A 19292-nucleotide genomic window follows, 5' to 3' on the forward strand; every position below is an offset into this window, starting at 1 on the left:
TACTTAGCGTTGGCTCCAGGATTTTGTGGGGAACGTCAGCTGGAGCACACAGGCCTTTTCTCTTTTCCATTCAGAGAAAAACTTGCATGCCTTCAGCCCAGCCATTTATCTTCTTTGGCGTCTTAGAAGAGGAGGCTGTGAGAACAAGGAGTGTCGTTAGTGATCATCTGGTCGAATCCAGCTCCTGGGCTTAATGCTGTTGAAACCGAGGCCCAGACAGGGGAAGTGACTTGAGCAAAGTCTCTTTGCCAGCGAGGTGAGGGGTAGAGAGGAGATTAAAGTCTAGGTCTTCTGATGTCTGTATCCACCCCCGCCCCTCCCCCTCCAAGTGTCCCAAGCCAGCACCATTGGGCAACCTGCCAGTCACATTTCTTTCCTTCTCCCCCCCGAAACACAAGTGTGCTCAGCCCTCCTCTTCTTTTACAGGAAAGGATGCTAAGGCAGGGAGTGTAAGCAGTGCCCACAGAACTGACAAGAACAGATGCCAGAGAGGGAACCACAGGATCCTGACTAGCGGGGCTGGGCCTTCTCCATCTGACCACATTCCCTCTCTAAGAACGTGTTGTGGGAGGCTAGATTTGGCCTCCCCTGAGCTCCCAGCCTGCAACAGCCCTCCTAATGGCCCTACGGTTCCTGGCTTCCTCTTGCCACTGACTTTCCCCTCCGCCGCTGCCCGGGACAACCGTACAACTACAGTGACTTTGAGCCTTGCCAAGACAAGCCCAATAGTTACTTTCAGCCTCCATTTCTTGCCAAGCCTGAAATAGTAATTGCCTGAAGGATTCCAAAAAGCTGGACTTTATCTGCAGCAGAGACTCCGTAAATCAAAACGCAGGTCTTATCTCTCCATTCTCTCCTCTCTGTTGTGTGGTCTCCTAAATGAAAAATGTTACCTAATTGCCTAAAACAGCTGGCCTGATGTTTAATTATTTCGGCTCGCTAACCTGATATTCAGGGCCAATAAATCGTACCCAGGGAGTGGATAATGCTCTTTACAGATCGGGCTTGTCCAGGTTGCCTTTGTCAGAGATGTTGATTTCAGCCACCAGAGGGAATTCCAGATCTGAATGCTCTTAGCAAAGCACCGCATTTGTCTGACGTTGGAGCTGCCCTTGACCCATCTGAGCAACTGTTTGCTTAGAAGATGCCTTTACTCCTCTCCCAAACATTCCAATGGCGTGCCCTCCTGCACCCCTGCCCAGCTCAGCCTGCACTCCCTGTCCCGAGGCCCAGGAGAGCCTGAAGAGCAGCTGCGAACCTGACCCGCAGCCTTGGTGCCCGTGCTCTCACCTCCGAGCAGAGAAGCCCATGGAAGGGGCAGCACAGCGTCGCTGGTTAATAACAGCCCCAGGATCACAGGCCAGTGAGCTCCAGCGATCCTCGCTGACCTCGAGTCTCTCCACCCACACCCCTAACTCCTCCCCCACGTGGGACCTGGATTCTGAGCAGGCCAGATGGCTTGTCGTTCCCTGACCCCCTCTGCTCCTGCCGGTCCCTGGGATGTCCCCTCGCCTCACCTCCTCTTCCCTCCCATCTGCCAGATGCCACCTGCTCCTCCTTCAGGAGCCCCCTCAAGTGGCAGCGCCTTTGCACAGCCTTGTCCTTCACCCCTCAGTAAGCTCAGTGGTTCCCACGGCCAGCGTCTCTACTCTACCTCCGTCGTCCGCCCTCGTCTGTTCCTGCGCTTCTTCAGGGGTGGGACTTGACCTTGCCATCTGGGATTCTCTGGTGCTTAGGATCATGTCTGATCTACAGCAGGAACTCAGCACATGTGTACCGAATGGGAGCTGTTCGGGAGGGGAGCCTAAGATGTCATTCTTAGAGCAACAAAGATAGGGTCATGGAGCTGTGTCTATACTCAGTGTTTGATCCAAGAAATAAAGGAAGGAGAGAGGGAGGGAGGGAGAGGAAATAAATAGAAAAAAGAGGCAGATTCTTCAGAAAAGAAACCCAGGCCCTCTGAATGGCGTGGCCCTCTTCTCGAGCCCGACGCCTACTCACGCTCACCAGCAAGACTCGGCATGCTGTGCTCGATTCCTCGGGGTAATAGCCACCAATTCCTGCCATTTGGGTTTATTGAATTAACAGTTTCAACCTAAATTACGTTTAGCTGTTTTCCCCTAAGGAATTCCTCGTGCATTCGATCGGCTGGTGTAAGAAGCAAACTCCGGCCGTGGCCAGTCCTTCCGTGGAACTGCTGCTGGGGGAACCAAAATTCCTTCCTCACAGCAGACACTGAAGGTGCCATCAGACTTAGGGAGACTCCCTATGCAAGTCTGAGCTGGGTACAGCAGGTAGAAAAGTTGCTTCCGCTGCTTTATTTTCCTGAAAATTCCAGGTTTCCAAAGAGTAGTCTCTTCTCTCTAAACTTAATATATGTATGTATTCTATCCATTATATTATATTCAGCTGTTTCCTCCCAGGTATTCGACTGATACGCGCGTTCCATTGCCAGGCTTTTAAGAAGCCTTGGCTCCACATCTTCCTGCCACCCTCACCCTCAGGACAAAGCCGATAGACCAGTGAGAGAGGGGACTCCTCTCCAGAGCCCACCCAGGGATGCCATATATAATACGATGTAATCAAACAACATAAGGGCAACGCTGACTAAATAATAGATCAGATGCTTTTTTTTTTTTTTTTTTTTTTTTTTAAGCGGGGCTGTCACTGTTGTGGCCTCTCCCGTTGCGGAGCACAGGCTCCGGACGCGCAGGCTCAGCGGCCATGGCTCACGGGCCCAGCCGCTCCGCGGCATGTGGGATCTTCCCGGACCGGGGCACGAACCCGTGTCCCCTGCATCGGCAGGTGGACTCTCAACCACTGCACCACCAGGGAAGCCCAGGTCAGATGCTTTTATGCTTTCATTCATTCATCTACAGATGATGTTATTTTCCTTATCAGCAAACAGCCTTTCTCAAACACCTGCTCGTTTGTGGGCTCGTGCTGAGAGTTAGGCCTGACCTGGTGGCTGGTAGCAGCAACAGGGACAGCTGGCCGTGGAGCCCTGTAGCAGGTTGAGCCTCCAGCAAGACTCTCCTGGTGGGGCGGGAGAATGGTGGCTGGCAGGGTAAGGCACCGTCTTGTTCCTAGACAGCTGACGCTGCTTGGGGCAGGGATCCAGTGCACAGGTACCCCTGGGACTCATCCTCAGGGAGGGAACAGAAGCGTAGTTATTACAGCAGAGGCACAGCCTGCCATGGGGGGCCGGATGCCGATCTCTTCCCCTCCACCCGCCTGAGGGCAGACTTGGACCAAGAACCTGGGTGAGATCTGAGGGTGGGAGGAACAAGGTAGAACGTGCCAGGTTGGCCCGAGCGACACGGCTCTGCAGGCCTGACGAGTCAGACCACGTGGTGGAGGGGCAGCAGGCGCAGTGTTTGTGCTCTGGGCATCCCAGGAGGTACGGGACGCTGGGGCAGAGACCTCCTCCGCTGCCAGAGCTCCGTCCCACCCTTCCCATCCTCCCCTTCCATCATCACACTGGGGACCAAACCCCTGGCTAGAAGGGGCTAGAACCTGCTGGAAAAAGAATGGACAGGTTCCCTGCCAGGTGGCATCAACCCTCCATTTAAGAGACTGTCTGTGGGTTCTGCAGGTGAACTCTGCCCTTTTTTGAGGCAGGAGTAGAGATGCCAGAACTAACTGACTTTTCTACATTGGAACCTCCCTCCTCGGGCTCCAGGGTTTGCAGTGTCCAGTCTCTACTCCTTGGGGGCATCCAGGCAGCAGCTGTCTCCTCTCCTCCTCTCGTCTAGTTGGAGCAAAACGTAGTCTTTCTTGACGCCCACCGGGCAGCACCACCTCCCTTTCCCATTGCCATCAGCAGCCATGCCCTGCTCCCCCAAATGGCAAGTGTGGCCATTTCGAAGTGTCCTGTAGCATTAACAAGGAATGAACGGCTTAATGACATTTTGAACCACAAACAGACAAAAGGTTACTCCCGTATTTCTCCCCGCCCCGCGGTGAGACGGCAGCCTTGTGTGGGGTTTCTGCCGAGCACTCCTGCTCCAAGGACGTGCGCTATTTCCAGCCCAAGTTGTCCACCTGCAACTTTCTGCTAGTGTTAGCAGTTTCATCTCCCATTATTAGAGTCCAGCTGGAGCACCTTTGAAGTTGGTCCCATAATGTTAAATGTTAACTATAATTTCTCTTGGCTCTCGCTGAAGAGTGCATTCCTTCTGTCGGTATGATAATAGCCATGGCTATATTGGCCGTGTTCTAGCTGACCACCTCAGCAATTGCTTTCTCTCCCATGGTGACATAGAAAGAGCTTTGTACTGTGCATCGTGAAACTTGGGTTTGGACCTGGTCCTGCCAGGAGGCCTTGTGACCTTGAGCAAGTCCATTCTCTTCTCTGGTTCTCATTGTCATGCTCCGTGAAATGATGGGTAAGGGCTCCTGCCTCTGAGTCTAGATTCCAAGATTCAGAGTGTACACAGTGATTCTCAACTCCTGCTTCTTGCCCCTGCCTGTGGCCTTCCTCCCTCCCCAGAATTCTCCCCCATCTGCATGTCCCAGTAGGAAGCCATGATCTGGGAATACCAGTAATATGTAGAGAACCTGGGGTCGTTCTGACCGTTTGAACTTGAAATCCTCAGAGACCCTTACATTCTAATAAAAAGGTATGATATTGGTGATATGACACCCCCTACATCAAACTCTATCATATTAAGGAAACCTTAGAACTCAGATCTACAGTCTGGCCTGATAATTTACAATTCTGCTGGGATTGGTATGAGGAATAATTATATCTATTTATTCCACTGTCAGAATATGGATGCTAGGTTTTCATATTGTCTCTGTCACTAGAGATTATAATTAAATAATATGTCAGATGTAGTGATCATATTCTTATAAATTTGCCTGATATGCTATAGAGGCCTTTTGTTGTTACAGTATATCACAAGATTAAATTCAAAAGTTTGCCAGGCCATCTAGGTCTGTTTAAGAGATCTTCTCTTTTTTTCTTAATAAACCACAAATTTTTGATGGCTTGTCATTTTGACATTGACTAAAGTAATTTCTTTTTCCTCTCTTGTGCAGTATTGTTATCTGTGTTAGCCTTTAATCAGATTAATAGCTATAATTCCAGTAAAATGAAAAGTGGTGTGTATCTTCGAAGGTGGATTTCAAATGTCTTTTTCAGTGTGAACTCATAGTTTTCAGAAAACAAGTCTGTTTTTTCTATGCATTTATTATGAGAAATTTTCCATAGGAAAAAGTGTATTTTTACTGGTTCTCTAGACTTTAGTTCCATCCTTCCAATACAGAAATAGCCAATAAACCTACGTTTATTCATCAACTACTATATTGCTAAGAATACTAGAAATGAGACCTGGTCCAGCTAAGGAGATGGATTCTAATAAGATGATAAGTAGGCAAGATGGGAATTGAGAGACAAGAGGCATTTCTGGATTGGATTTATGAGAACAGATAGACAGCAAAGGTGTATGCAATGCTGTCCAAGAGCACAAGAGGCCAAGGATGGCAACAGGAGGAATAGGAAATGAGAGACGGGAAAACATCTGAGGTACACAAGATACACCTATATCTCTGATGTTTACTCTCTAGAATCATCCTCAAATGCTTGTTACACTCTTGTTGTCCTAAAGCTGTCCATTATTTTAAGTCCAAGACCCCAGATGTTTGCCAAAAGAAGGGAAAACCAAGACATTTTCTACGTGGTGGGCCAGGGAAAAAAATTGGCCACTTTTATACATATATGCTTTTCCGTATAGGTCTAGAGAAACAATTAGCAAATGAACTTTAGAAGTCCATGTAATATGTTATGATACCTGCCCAGGGAAAGTTCAGACATAGTGAACTGAAAAGGGGTAAATTGAGAAAATGAATTGTGCCCTATAATTGATATTTATTTATCTCGTATTATATGCTTGACATTCTAGAGTTTTTCCTAGTTTGTATCTTGTAGTCTTTACATTGACAGTACAGTATTTTTCCTGTGTTACAGGTGAGGACATTTGGGCTGTTCCCTGCCCGTGGCCTCACAGCTAGTAACCCAGGTCTTCAAAGCCTGGGTTTTCCATGCTACCATACTATTGTCTTTACGTTGTTTCTCTCATACCTACCTACTTCAGCGAGTCACTAGACTTTTATGACATTTTAGGAGATAAGGTATAAGATATAAGATCACTTACAGTGAACATCTGCTACAGGCCAGTCACTTTACATACATAATTCCAAATCCTTATGGCAACTCTGCACGAATAGAGATTCTCATCCCCATTTTTCAGCTTAGCAACTGAAGCCCAAAGAGGTTAAATAAATTGCTCCAGGTGCATGGCTAGACTTTGGCAGAGCTAGAATTTGAACTCAGGTCGCTTTGACTCTAAAACCCAGTTTTTTCTTCTGCACCAAGCAGTTTCTTCCTAGAGAGCTACGCTTCAAGCCAAAAAGACTTGGGTTCCTCACTTGTCCCTGGACTCTCAGCCAGGCGACCCAGGTGAAAGAAAGTATTTGACTACAAGCTCTTTTTTCAGCGCAGTTCTTTTACTTTCCTTAAGTCACAAAACATTCACCTGCTTTAGTGACAGGACCCAGAGGATATAATTAGACTTTCTCTAATATTTGCTTTGGATGTTTCATATGTTTTCTTAACAGGCAAAGAGGACGTCTTCAATCTGCCTGAAACACGTGTAATAAGCTCTTCAGTCATAATCAAAATAATAATACATCACAGGTGTATAATACTGTAACATTTACAAATAGCTGTCGTATACCTTATCCCAGATGAACCTTAAAGTATGCGGTGATATAGGCAGGGATTATGGCTATCAGTCCATACTACAGATTTTTTAAAAAGAGGCCTCAAGAATTTAAGAGTTTCCCATATCATATAATTAGTAAGTCGTAGAGACTAGAATTCAAGTCTTCTGAATCCTTAATCTAGCTTTGTTTTCTTATGAGCTTTACAAACATAACTAAAAATCTCCGATTTCCCTTTTTTGCTTATTTGTTTAAAGTAGACTCTCAGTTCCTTGTAGCATCCAGTTCTTTGGAAAGATGTGGCATGAAATTAAATGGTCACCCTTTACTAACCCAAGGAAGGACAGAGCAGTAGCAGAAGAAGCAAGATGCTGGTTATAATTGACTGAGAGGGCTTCCCTGGTGGCGCAGTGGTTGAGAGTCCGCCTGCCGATGCAGGGGACGCGGGTTCGTGCCCCGGTCTGGGAGGGTCCCGCGTGCCGCGGAGCGGCTGGGCCCGTGAGCCATGGCCGCTGAGCCTGCGCGTCCGGAGCCTGTGCTCCACAACGGGAGAGGCCACAACAGTGAGAGGCCTGCGTACCGCAAAAATAATAATAATAATAATTGACTGAGAGATGGACTCACACCCCTCCTCTCCCACCTCCTCTCCCTGTACCCATCCATCCTTTGGCTTCTTGGTCAGCTCTTGACCTCCATTTTCAAAGAGCTTCATTGTGGTCCTAGGCCAGGAGGAAACACATGAGCAAACGCAGTGATGGTGCATGGCTGGTGACCCCCAAGAAGAGGCCATTTGGCCTAGGGCAGTGTGAGGCTTTGGCCAGGAAGCCCTGTCCTCCTGACGGGCATCTGGATAGCCTTGTGGACCACTAGGGGGGGAACCTCACACTGCTGTCACTTAGGTTGGCTTTTGGGCCTTTGTCATCAGAAGTTCTTCACGCTGGAGCAAGCCTTAGGAAGAACGACCAGCAAATTGTCCTTGTGGCCGCTCTAGACTATGAGAACCAACCCGGCCTGGTGTTCTCCACTCTGGCCTGTGATTTGGTTGGGAGACAAGAGAGAGTAGCATGAAGAACCCCGGACGGCTGGATTTTAGGCTTTGCAGCCTGTGTGACCTTAGGCACGTTATTTGACCTCTCTAAGTTTCAGCTTTGTTTCTTCATCACTAAAACATGGATGATAACATGCATTCCCGCTTATTTCCTCAGGTTACAATGATGAGGCAGAAGTGAGCTCATGTGTCGAGTTAGAGAACAAACTTATGGTTACTGGGGGGAAAGGAGTGGGGGAAGAGTTAGACTGGGAGTTTGGGGTTGACACACGGCTCTATTTAAAACAGATAACCAACAAGGACCTACTGTACAGCACAGGGAACTCTGCTCAATGTTCTGTAATAACCTAAATGGGAAAATAACTTGAAAAAGAATAGATACATGCATATGTATGACTGATTCACTTTGCTGAAACTAACACAACACTGTCCATCAACGATACTCCAATATGTAAAAAAAATGAATGAGCTCATGTGTAAAGGCACCTTGCTCATGGTAAAGCCCACTCAAACGAAAGGGTCTCACTCTGAGGGAAGGCGCTAGCCTCTGGAACGTTCTGTTTTCGGGGCGCTGCCAAACTGAGCAGAACAGAAAGAATTCTTTCCTCTTCTCACGCTTGGTGAGGACCAGGACTACCTCCTGGGGTTATACCCATCCCTGCAAGCCTTCCGCCATCCTCTTAGGAGTGAGCTTGTAACTCAGCCACGATTCAGCTGGGACGTTTCTTCGGGCCCGAGGCTTGGCCAAGTGCATGGCCTCCCCGTGCCTCCCACTCTTCTTCCCTTTCTCCTCCCCCTCTCTGGCCTCCACTTCATTTCGAACAAGTGAGTTGTGTTGCTCAGCCCTTTAATGAGGTTTTTCCAGCCTCTTGTTTTTTTGTCCTTGACCATAAAGAACTCCCAGTTACTCAAAGCTGAAAATAAAATTTGGCTAGAAGTAAGCTGAGAATATAGTCTCATTATTGGTGTTGATATTTTTAAGTCTCTCTTTAAAATAAAAAATTTTTAAAAAGGCTCTGGGAGAAAGGGGGGATTTGTCATGGAATGAATATCTGTTTGAGTACTCTAGAGTGAGGACTTTACATCTTTTCCTGAAAACAAGGCGCCTTCCTTTTTTTCTCAGGGAGAGTCGTGGCTATTTTGATGCCTTTTGAAAGCACCACAGTTAGTTTGATTGAGCTGCTAAGCAGTTGGTTTAAAAAAGAAAGAAAGAAGGAAGGAAGGAAAAAGAGAGAGAGAAAGAAAGAAAGAAAGAAAGAAAGAAAGAAAGAAAGAAAGAAAGAAAGAAAGAAAAAGAAAGAAAGGCATTAAGAAAGAAAAAGAAAAAGCATAATGATCACATGGATTTAGCATCACATGGGGAAATTCGCTGTAACCCAGCGGTCTTTTAGACAGCTGATGACCACGGGCCAGATTGTTCATTTCACAAAAGGGAGTCTTTTAAAGATGAGAAGACTTTTGTCTAGAACCCAAACTTCCCCAGGGGGAAGGACTCATTTATAACCCATTCGGATTATTTTTTCCTATGAAATCTCACTGGTTACATATGAATATATGTGGAGCGCTCTGCTACAACATGAAGATAAGTAATGCAGTGAGAATTTGTCCTCAGGGAGTCCTAGCCCTGGGCCCCAGTCTCAGCTCTGACACTCCCTAGAAAGCTGTATAGACATAGGAATGGCCCTGAGCTGCCTTGGGTTTTCTGTTCTGTAAAGTGAAGCAATAAAACGAATCCTTCCTACCTTGAGGATTGGTTTGAAGGAGAAAATTAGTTGATAATGTAAAGTGCTTTCAGAAATATCTTAGGGAAAAAAAAAAAAAAAGAAATATCTTAGGTAATTCCCTGGTGGTCCAGTGGTTAAGACTTTGTGCTTTCACTGCCGTGGGCCTGGGTTCAGTCCCTGGTTGGGGAACTAAAACCCCACAAGCCACGTGGCGTGGCCAAAAAAAAAAATCTTAAAATTACACACTTGAAGGTGTGTGGAGGGGGTGAACTTGGGGAGGGAATGGTGACCACGCTCCCCAGTTCCTTCCTCCATATGGCTTCTCAGTCAAAAGGTGGGTCTCTGTTTCCTTAGTAGCCCCCACTTCCCTCCGAGGACCCAGAGACCATTCATCACCACGGTGCAGAATCCCCAGGAAGCAGGCGGCCCATCTGCTGTGCTCCACTGCTCGTAAGCTATCTGGCAGAAGAAGGCAGCCCTACTTTTCCTTGGGCCCCCTGGTCCCCGTGTGGGTTAGCTGCCTCTTTGTTTCCCCTCTTTCCCAGACTACCTGTTCCCTTCCCATTTGTACATTCTTCCTGGAGGAGAATGATAACTCACTGTCAGAGCTTGGGTGGGAGACAGGATTCGAGCTGCTAGTGTCTGTGAGGTGTTTGGGGTCCCTTCATCGTGCTCACCCTAGCTTCCAGCTGGAATCCTCACACTGCTTCAGCTCAGGCCTCCTTCCTCTGTGTTCCCAGGGCACTCCTCACAAGCGTCTGCTAGAGCACTTTTGTGGCTCTCTCTTCCTGTCAGGACTCCTCCTTTCTCTACCTCTGTGTTCCCAGTGCCCGACACATGCTAAGCACTCAGTAAATGTTTCAGTGAATGAATGAATGAATGAATGGGAGACCTTGGAGTACTTACAGCCCCCAGCTTCCTTCCCTGTACACACTGACGAAACCAAAGCCCACGGCTCCTATGTGAATTGATCATGCAGAGAAAACTAGAACTGGGATTAAATATGTATTTATAATAAATACATATGTTTACATATTGTGTATGATACCCGTAAGTAATCTCAGTTCTACCGTAGCCTGACTCTAGTATATCTATGTATGTCCTGACTCAGAGTTGGCCATGTGTTAAAAAGCAAACTGAAATAGCCCAGAAAGGAAGGCAGCACCGAATAGGAAGGCAAGAGCCACGCTTGGAGTCACCAGCCTGGCTTCCCGCCCTGCCAGTGACTGGTTGTATGACCTTGGATGTCGTGTGATGTCACTTCCTCTCCCTCATCTCAGTCGCCTCAGTTTATCAAATAAGGATGTAGATTAGATGACCTCTGAAGTCTCTCCATGTTCAGAAGTCTAGTGTTCTAAGAATTTCATGAGTTTCTAAAAGTTTTAGCTTCTTGAGGAGAAATGTTAAAACATTTAAAAAAATCAGAGAGGAGGGTTTTGGTTAAAAATTCTTTCCTTAAAACCCATTTCCACGAGGGTCCCGTCATGAGCACTTTGCCTGTGCTTTAGACGCGCCCGGCCCTCTTCCCGTCGCCAGCTGAGTTACTGGTCAGAGAGCTTGAGTGTTTGACTGTGTCTCCGCGGCCCACAGCACAGGACACAGGCTGTAGCTTAGTCGCGTTTAGGGAGCGAGAGAATCCTGGTTTCTGTGCTGTTTGAATAGCGACCATGACAAGGACCTCTGAGCTGAACCAGCGGTGCCCTGACCCTTTCACGTCTGTGGGAACTGACTCCCAACCTCCACCCCATCCCAAACCTGCTTGGGCAGCCTCGTGCCGCCCTGCCCTGCCCTGTGCAGTCCTCAGGCCCCGCTGGGGTGAGAAGGGTGACCCTCAGCCTCAGGGCACTGGGCACTGCCTGGGGGGTGGTGAGCTGTCTCCGGGAAGACCTGGGTTGGTGCTCCCCAAAGGCTTTGCAAAGCAGAGGGGCTACACACCAATTCATTGTTGGTCAGTGGCAGGCAGATTTCACACTGAATTCCACCCCATGGGGCTGTGTCTAATTGGACAAATTTGAACAGCAGGCCGCAGAGCCACTGCAGTGAGGAACATTGATATATGGCCCAAGCAAGGGACTCAAATCTTAAAGTGACAGGGGTTCTTTTTCAAAAAATGACTGGCTGGATTCCAAGAGGAACAGGCCTGACTGGCGAGAGAGAGAGATGGGCCAGCTCTCCAAAGCTGGGGCTCTTTCAAGGAGGTGTTTTTGAAAAGAGTGTCTCCATTTCTGCTGGTCTCCGGGGCAGGATAAACAGTATAGGGTGATCCCTAGGGACTGTCAGCTGGGAACCAGTCGTGCTGAAGGCTTCTCCCACCAAAAGACTCACTGTGTGTGATTGAGTCTGGCTAAAATATCCAGCAAGGAAACCTTGACAGAAAAGAAATGAGAAACCGTGTTGTCATACGTTCCTGAGCGCCCGCCATTCGTTAGTTCAGCATCCATCAAATAGCTATTCAGTGCTGCTGTGGGTACTGTTACATGCACTGTGCTTGAACACAGTGGGGCTTGTGAGTCTATGGTCTAGGGAGGGGGAAAGACATTAATCAAATAGTCTCACAAGTAAACATGATTACAAATTGTGTGAAGTCTTATGAAGGAAGAATTCCACGTGGTATGAGAGCATCTGAAGGGGCTAATTGGGGAGAGTTTTCCTGAGAAGTCACATTGAAGCTAAGCCCTAGGGGGTGAGTTAAGTCAGCCAGGGGGGCAGGGGTGCAAGAGTTCAGGGGAGTGGTCAAGGTGAAAGAGGGCCTGCGTGGCTGCAGCTCAGTGCCCAAGGGGAGGAAGGGGGCGGCGAATAGCACGGGTGAGGCTGTGGGGACTTGCTGCTCCTGTGAAGGATTTTAGTCTCATCCTAAAAGCAGTGGGGAATCTATTTCCAGCAGAGAATGATAGGATCATATTTGAGATTTGAAAAGATCACTCTGGAAGACAGACTTTTACAGAAGTCCAGTAGGAGGTGATGGAATAGATTAGGTTGGTATCAATAACCAACAGAAGTGGACAGATGCCAGTGATATTTAGGAGGTACAATCAAAGGACTTTGTGATGGAATCAGTATGGGTGCGAGAGAGGAGGAGATGTTGAAGGTGGTCCCCAGGTTTCTGACCTATTTTTCTCTATTCACTTCATTCACGGAGAGTTGCCAGTCATGTGGAGAAGGCGGCTTGGACACGTTGAGTTTCCACCGAGATGTCAGGATGCAAACTCCACATCTGTGGGGTTGAATCTATGGGTCTTCGGCACAGAAGAGATGTTTCGGCTAGGTGTTTCCTCAGAGAGGGATGGGGAGAGAGGGGAGGGAGATGACAGAAAGGTAGAATAGATACCTCTCTCCCCTGAGGCGTCCTCATATCTATTTGGAGAGGCAAGGAGACATTTACAAATTAATATAATAAATGTAAATGTTCATGATTTTGTAGAAGTGTGGTGAGACTGTGTCGAGAGTTAGATGACAGCCAAGTGTGTAGTGTGTAGCAGTGAAGAAGTGGAGCCCATAGAAAATGAGGGAACTGACCAAGGACTTGTGCAGAGGTGAGGGCAGCGGTTCAGTTCACAGCAGGTCAGTGGTAGGCATTGACTTTATTTAATGCTTGTAGTGCTTGTTCAGACACTGGCAGCGGAGTGTAAACTGGGTAACCCTTTCTAGAAGGCAGTTTGGTAGTAACCATTATATATTAATCATTCATTCTTTTTGATCCAGTAATTTATCTTCTAGGAATTTACTCTATAAAAATATAGGTAAAATTGCTAAGGTATAGGGAAAAGCACTGTTGTACTAGCAAAGAAAAACTAATAATAAGTAACACCGCCGTCAATCAATAGAGGCACGGGTAACAGTAAATTTTGGTATGTACATATCATAGCAATAGCATGTAGGTATTGAAAAGAACATTTTTAGATTTAAAAAAAGCAGTTGAAAAGCAATGTGTATAATATAATTCTATTGCTAGCATAAAAACAAAACTCAGTGAATAGTAGCTATCTGGGGAAGTTAAAGAAAAGGGAATTCTCACTCTTACGTGGTTTTTTATAGTTAATATATTTTGCAATTAACATATATGACTTTTCTAATCAGAAATAACAGTAAAGACTTTTACCAAGAGAACACAAGTAAGGGGGCAGGAATAGCTACTGGCTGGGAACAAGCTCTTCTGGATGATGGTGATGAGGTGGGGGAAGGGCTCTTTACTTTCCTTCTCGAGGCTTACCTGTGTGACTCAGCTGCACTTGCTATGGATCCTGCAAGACCGTGCTCAAATGCCAGCTCTTCCAGGATTCTGTTCCTGCTAATCAGATTCAGGGTGTCGGTTTAATGAGCATTTATTGAGAATTTCCTTTTATCAGCCCTCCTGAGGCACTGGAGATGCCTAATGGAGAAGAGTGAATAAGATAGTCTCTGCCTTTAAGAAACTCTCTGGAGGGGCAGAGATTGCCAAGGAAACAAACGATTGCAGTACAGAATTGAGTCCAGAGGCCCTGGGGTCTCTTCCAAGTTGAAAAGCCTGCAATTCAATGAAGAAAGTCCCCAAAATTTCTGGCTTCTTTTCACAGGCTGGGAGGAATGTGCTGTGATCAGTGTTCATCCCTGAATTGTCCCGGGCCCCCAGATGCGGGCCTTCGTTCACTGGGCAGCAGGCTCTTCCCCTCAGCACAAGGCCTTGTGTGGGAGGCAGACGCACCAGTCAGTGGCCAGTTGGCTGAGTGGATGACCTGACAGCCTCTCAGACCTCAGGCCCAAGGAGAGTCCCCCAGCCTGCCTGCTCGTCCATCAGCAACACATGCTGGTGAGCACCCAGGGGACACCTAATGTGCACAGGGACCCTTGGGGACGCACAGTGCAAGGCCAGCACTCTCACTCTGCTGGTTGCGTGACCGGGGACAGAGGACGTTCCCTCTCTAGGCCTCGGTTTCCTCTTTTGCAAGATCAGCAGCTGGTGCTGAGTGGTCCCTGCTAGCTTTGACATCCTACAGTCATGGTGAAACAATTCTGCCATCTCCCTGATGGGTCACACGAAGCCACAGTGTCAGGCACACAGTAGGTATTCCACACGTGTTTGTTGTTGACAGCCTACTACGGGTGCTGGGTGTGGTAGAGGTGAGAGAAGCCTATAAGACTTTATCCTGCCTTCTAGGAGCTTCCAGTCTTTCTGAAAGGCAAGAGAAGTATCCATGGAACAGTAGCAACCCCTAGAACCCTCAGGACAAAGGGGTGGAGGGGTGGAAATGGTGGAGGCTGGGAGTGAGGGGTAGGTTCTTTGGTCAGTTTTCAAAGGTTCCTACTGATCTCCAGAGAAATTGCCCCTTTTTAAGGTATGTGTCAATCCCATTGGCTTGTTTCATTCCAGAACATCCTAGTCTCTGAGTCACTTTGTGACAGGGAATGCATGCTGGAGCTTCTGAAATTTCCTTAGGGGTGAAAGAGGGTTGGAAAGCAATGAGATGCCCCTCTCCCTTTGTTCTAGAATGCCCTGCCTGCCCACCTTGGCAGAAAGAAAAGGTCCAGTTAATATAACCCTTCTTACTCCTAAGGGAAAATGTAAGGGGAATTCCTGTCAAGAAAACCATGAACAAGGAACACATTTCAGTGCCATTTCTGTCATTTCTTTACCGTGTGGGCTTGTCAGTGTGTACTCAGCACACGGCAGGTATACAGCTTGCGCTTATTAGCCCGAAGCGACTACCGTTCTGGACCCTCAGCCCATCACCGGGCCTGACAAGAGCTTTGTCCATACCCGAGCCTATGATGAGCTTGGGTGGTATACTTTTTTGGGTTTGCACCAAACCAGCCTTTTCCATGGATCATCCTGCACTGGTCTGTCTCTTTTGCACGTTGGGCTAATCTTCTCCATATGTGTGTCTGGTTTGGCATGTGCATCTCGACCTCCCATGAGACGGCGAGGCTGCCTCAGACAAATGCGGAGAGTTGCTACCCAGCCCGCCAGGCTCTGGAGCTGGGCCACTGGCTGGCTCTTTGAAGAGGGCAGCCCCGCTTAGGCCTCCTCTCTCTGGAAAGGCTCTGTGGAGAGGCACCCAGATGGGCTTCTCTTTTGGGTTGAGTGGGGCATGAGAAGAAGGCATCCTTTGAACAGCTGCTGCCTGGTGACCCAGCCGGAGCACAGTGTCGCCAGGCCAGTGGGCCTAAGGTGTGCCCGGCTGTTGGCCAGACCGTGTGTGGCTCCCAGGTGAGGAGTCCTCTAGGCCTTGAACTCCCTGCACTGACTACCTCTTCTCGCCTCCCTTCACCATCCTAGGAATCAGCTCCCCTCCCCAGCTGGATGGAGCCCCTGCTCACTATGTCTGTGACGGGCAAATAGATCCATAGGATTTATGGCTGCACACTGAGAGGAGGGGAACAGTTTGAGAGCAGAAAAAGAAACCTCATGTGAAGGGTCATGTTGCAATTCTACAGAGTTCTTTCAAAGTCATTACCTTTATTAATCCCTACAGCCACCCTCTGAAGTGGGAATTAACCTCCCGCGGGTTCAGAGAAGTCTTGCTGCCAGTAAGAGGCAGAACCAGGACCAAATCCCGGCCTCCTAACCCCAGGTCCAGAGTTCTTTGCTAGAATACGGCCCTCCCCAGACCTACAGGCTGCAGCCTAGTGGCTTCTCACCCCTTCCGCATAGACCCGTCAAGGTGCTCTTTCAAGGCTCTTCCTGTGTCCCTGGTGCTACCTCAAGCCTATCTCTGGACCTTGGTTGCCATGTGGGCCAGGAGAGAAGCCTGTGTGAGCAGAAAGATGAAACCCCTGTGAGAAGAACAAGTCCAGTTACTGCCCAGGGCCCCTCAGACCATGCCAGCCGCTGCTGCTATGGTTGTTGACCTTAGGAAAGCTCCATGTGCAAAGGGGTTTGTGCCCGACTGTTAATCTCCACCTGTACTCTTCAGAGGGTACCGGTTCTCATCAGGCCATAGTTGGCCATGACCTCACGCCAGACCCTGGTCAGAATGGAGGCATTTTGTGAGCCAGCTGGGCCTCTGCTTCACCGTGGCCAATAGCATACCTTCCTCTCAGCCCACACTCTGTTGCCCCCAGCCCTCACCAACCCCATGCATACCATGCAATCATGCCAGCTCTGACTTCCTCTCCAAGCCCAAGAGCCCCTTTTGTGCCCACTAGACTAGCTATACAGCTTTATCAAGTTCCTAAACCTTTCTGGTCTCTTGTTTCCCTGGTTGAGAGATGAGGTCAGCACACGTGCATCAATTCATTCGTTTATATTAACATATAATTTGATGAGTCCCCAAGATTCAGATTCTAGGGCCCCAGGCCCTAGAGATTCAGAAAGGTGATCAGACACAATCTCATTGCCCTCCAGATGTTCATAGTCTAGCAAGGCAGACAGATGTGTAAACAGATGAGCATGATACAGTAGGGACATCAACAAAGTGTTTCCCAGCTCATGTCAAAGCTGTGTCCACCGAAAGCCGTTGAGGGAAGGAGAATGCAGGCTTCATTCCTTAGAAGTCACGGAAAAGCATGTGGGAGACAAGGTGAGCTGGATGACCCCGGGCAAGTTCTGTAACTTCTTTGAGGCTCAATTTCCTTATCTATGAAGCAGAATGATAAAGCCCATGTTACAGAGTTTTAACGTAAGGATAGTACAGAATGTATTCAAGGATCGAGCCAATACCTACACGTAATAGGTCATAGAAAGCAAAAGAGCCATAGAGATTATTGAATTGTAATTTTTGGAAAAATAAGGGTCACAGGGATGACTGATTATAACAGCAACCAGTATTCATTAGTGCCCAGTAAATGCTTGACCCATTTGTGGACCTTGGCCTGTACCTGAGGCTGAGACGTCTGCTGTGATCTGGGGTTCCTGAGCAGACGTTGGTATCTGGATAGAAAGAGCCTGAGCCTGCATCCCGTGCAGGGCCTCAGTCACTCAAAAGCAAAGCTCTGACGGCCCCGACACTTTCGTTACCTCTGAAGGTCCTAGACCGGGCCGAGTAGTTCTTCCTCAGGCACATCACTGCCCCACCCGCGTGGCCTTGTATCATTGTCAGCCCATTGCTTTTTCTCATCAAGTAGACATAGGCAGACCTCCCTTTAGGAGGCCCCATTTTAGTCAAGTCTGCTTCCATGAAAACCATGTAAATTCAGAGCAGCAGATTCCTCTCAGGGGTGGAGCGGGGACATTCCCCTCTGACCTAGCCGCTGAGTCCTACTTTGCAGGGCTGACTTACAATGTGCCCTCAGTCGAGGCACCTGATTTTTCAGGACTACCTCTTCATCCCCTTTCACTCAAAACAGCTGTCTTTGCCCTACCTTCTTAGCATTGTCAGATGTAAGCAGAGTGGACTCTGCTATTCTTTGCCGGTCATTCAACAGGTACTCCTTTCATTGCTTCTCTGAACCCCACACTATGAGAAATGCCAAGATGCAAGGTGTAGGGACCATCTAAGCAGCTGTCTCCCTCCCAGAAGAGTTCTTATTGCCAAGTAATTAATGTTGGCACATTGAGGGAAGTTTAATTAAATGATTATTTTGCTTTGTGGGCCTCAGTTTTCTCACCTGGAAAATGGCCGTAGTAATAATACCTCATATAGCTCTTGCTAAGAATTAAACAGTGTCCCTAGATGAGTTGCCCAGACGAGGTGCTCAGTACATGGTAGCTCTCGTTCGTCTGCCCTCAGAGCTACCAAATATTTATTGAGGGCCTCCCGTGGACTAGACTCTGCAGGGGACCCTGGAGATACATACCATTGTGGTGAAGACCCAGGCAATCAGGAAGTCATTAGCCCAGTCTAGCAGGGGAAAGAGACATTAAACAAAGAATCACGTAAATAAATATCTAATTACAAATCTCCCTTCTCTTGCCCTTCAGGGACTAGGGCAGATTGCATCAAGACAGTTTTGGGTGGAGGAGAGAGGAGAGAAATGGCTGTATTTCTAGGCTGCTGAGGTTAGCTGCGCACAGAAATGAAGGAGGGGCTGGTGTCTGCTGGGTCTGCCCAGAAGGTCTGGCCCCTTTTCTCCAGTTCTAACACTCTGAGCGGTGCCCGCAGGGGACCCCTGTGCCGTCCTTCAGGGCTGCTCCAGACTCGGAAGCAGCAAGGAGTCCAGATGACTGAGCTGGAGAGAGTCCCTCCCGATCCCCGGCCCAGGGCTGTGTGTCCTCTTAACGCTGACTGACTTCTGAGAGATGCCTTTCCCATGTTGGGAGTTCAGGGCCCTTCCCAGTGACTGGGGAAACAGGAGCAAAACCAACTCTAGGCTGGATTTTCTCTCAGAAATCTACAGACTTCAGTCTGGTCAGAGTCTGGGCTGGAGAGTGGGCACCTGAGAGGGCACAGCCCAGCCTGGCAGCTGTAGCGGCCTACAGACCAAGGAGGTGTTCAGATCCAGCCCAGAGGGCTCTGTCGGCCTCCTGGCTGCCTTGTGCTCAGATGCAGGGCTTGTAGGACTTCCCTGGTGCGAGGGAAGCTCCAGAGGCCCTGCCCCAACGGTGCTGCTCTGGATCAAGGCCTCACTAAACTCCCAGCTCCCTGGTTTGCAAAGCAAACTTCAGCCTTGTACTATTTACCTTGGCAAGTCCAGGACCAGATTGATGATCTGTAAAGTGGATTTGTTATTTGGCTGTTTGCTTTGGCAGCTCTTGAAAGCACTTTGCTGATTACAGTCCCAGATGTCATTCCATACCTTACCCTGCTCTATAATGGGGCTTTGAACACTTTAATTTGAACTACAAATACTATTAAGCTTTTTGCACCTCCTCTGCCTTTCCTTCTTGGTTATTAAATATCAGAACGGACAACCTGCATTCCCTTAGGCTTCTCTCTCAT

At 48.3% G+C, this 19292-nt stretch overlaps 1 protein-coding gene across 7 annotated transcripts in view; it reads left to right on the plus strand.

Annotated features, from left to right (window-relative positions):
* The window catches only part of BCAS3 (BCAS3 microtubule associated cell migration factor), a 581795-nt gene that overhangs the window by 512586 nt on the left and 49917 nt on the right, over positions 1 to 19292 (plus strand). For 3 of the 7 annotated variants that reach the window (XM_060081382.1, XM_060081381.1, XM_060081383.1), the window contains exon 23: positions 427 to 797. The exons of the other annotated variants lie outside the window; for them this stretch is intronic. In XM_060081382.1, the coding sequence (XP_059937365.1) occupies positions 427 to 767 (341 nt within the window). In that variant the 3' untranslated portion in view covers positions 768 to 797. Of the gene's footprint in view, positions 1 to 426; positions 798 to 19292 lie in introns of those variants that run through there. 7 annotated transcript variants of the gene reach the window in all.

This window comes from Mesoplodon densirostris, chromosome 18 (assembly GCF_025265405.1).
Source record: "Mesoplodon densirostris isolate mMesDen1 chromosome 18, mMesDen1 primary haplotype, whole genome shotgun sequence".
NCBI classification, from domain to species: Eukaryota; Metazoa; Chordata; class Mammalia; order Artiodactyla; family Ziphiidae; genus Mesoplodon; species Mesoplodon densirostris.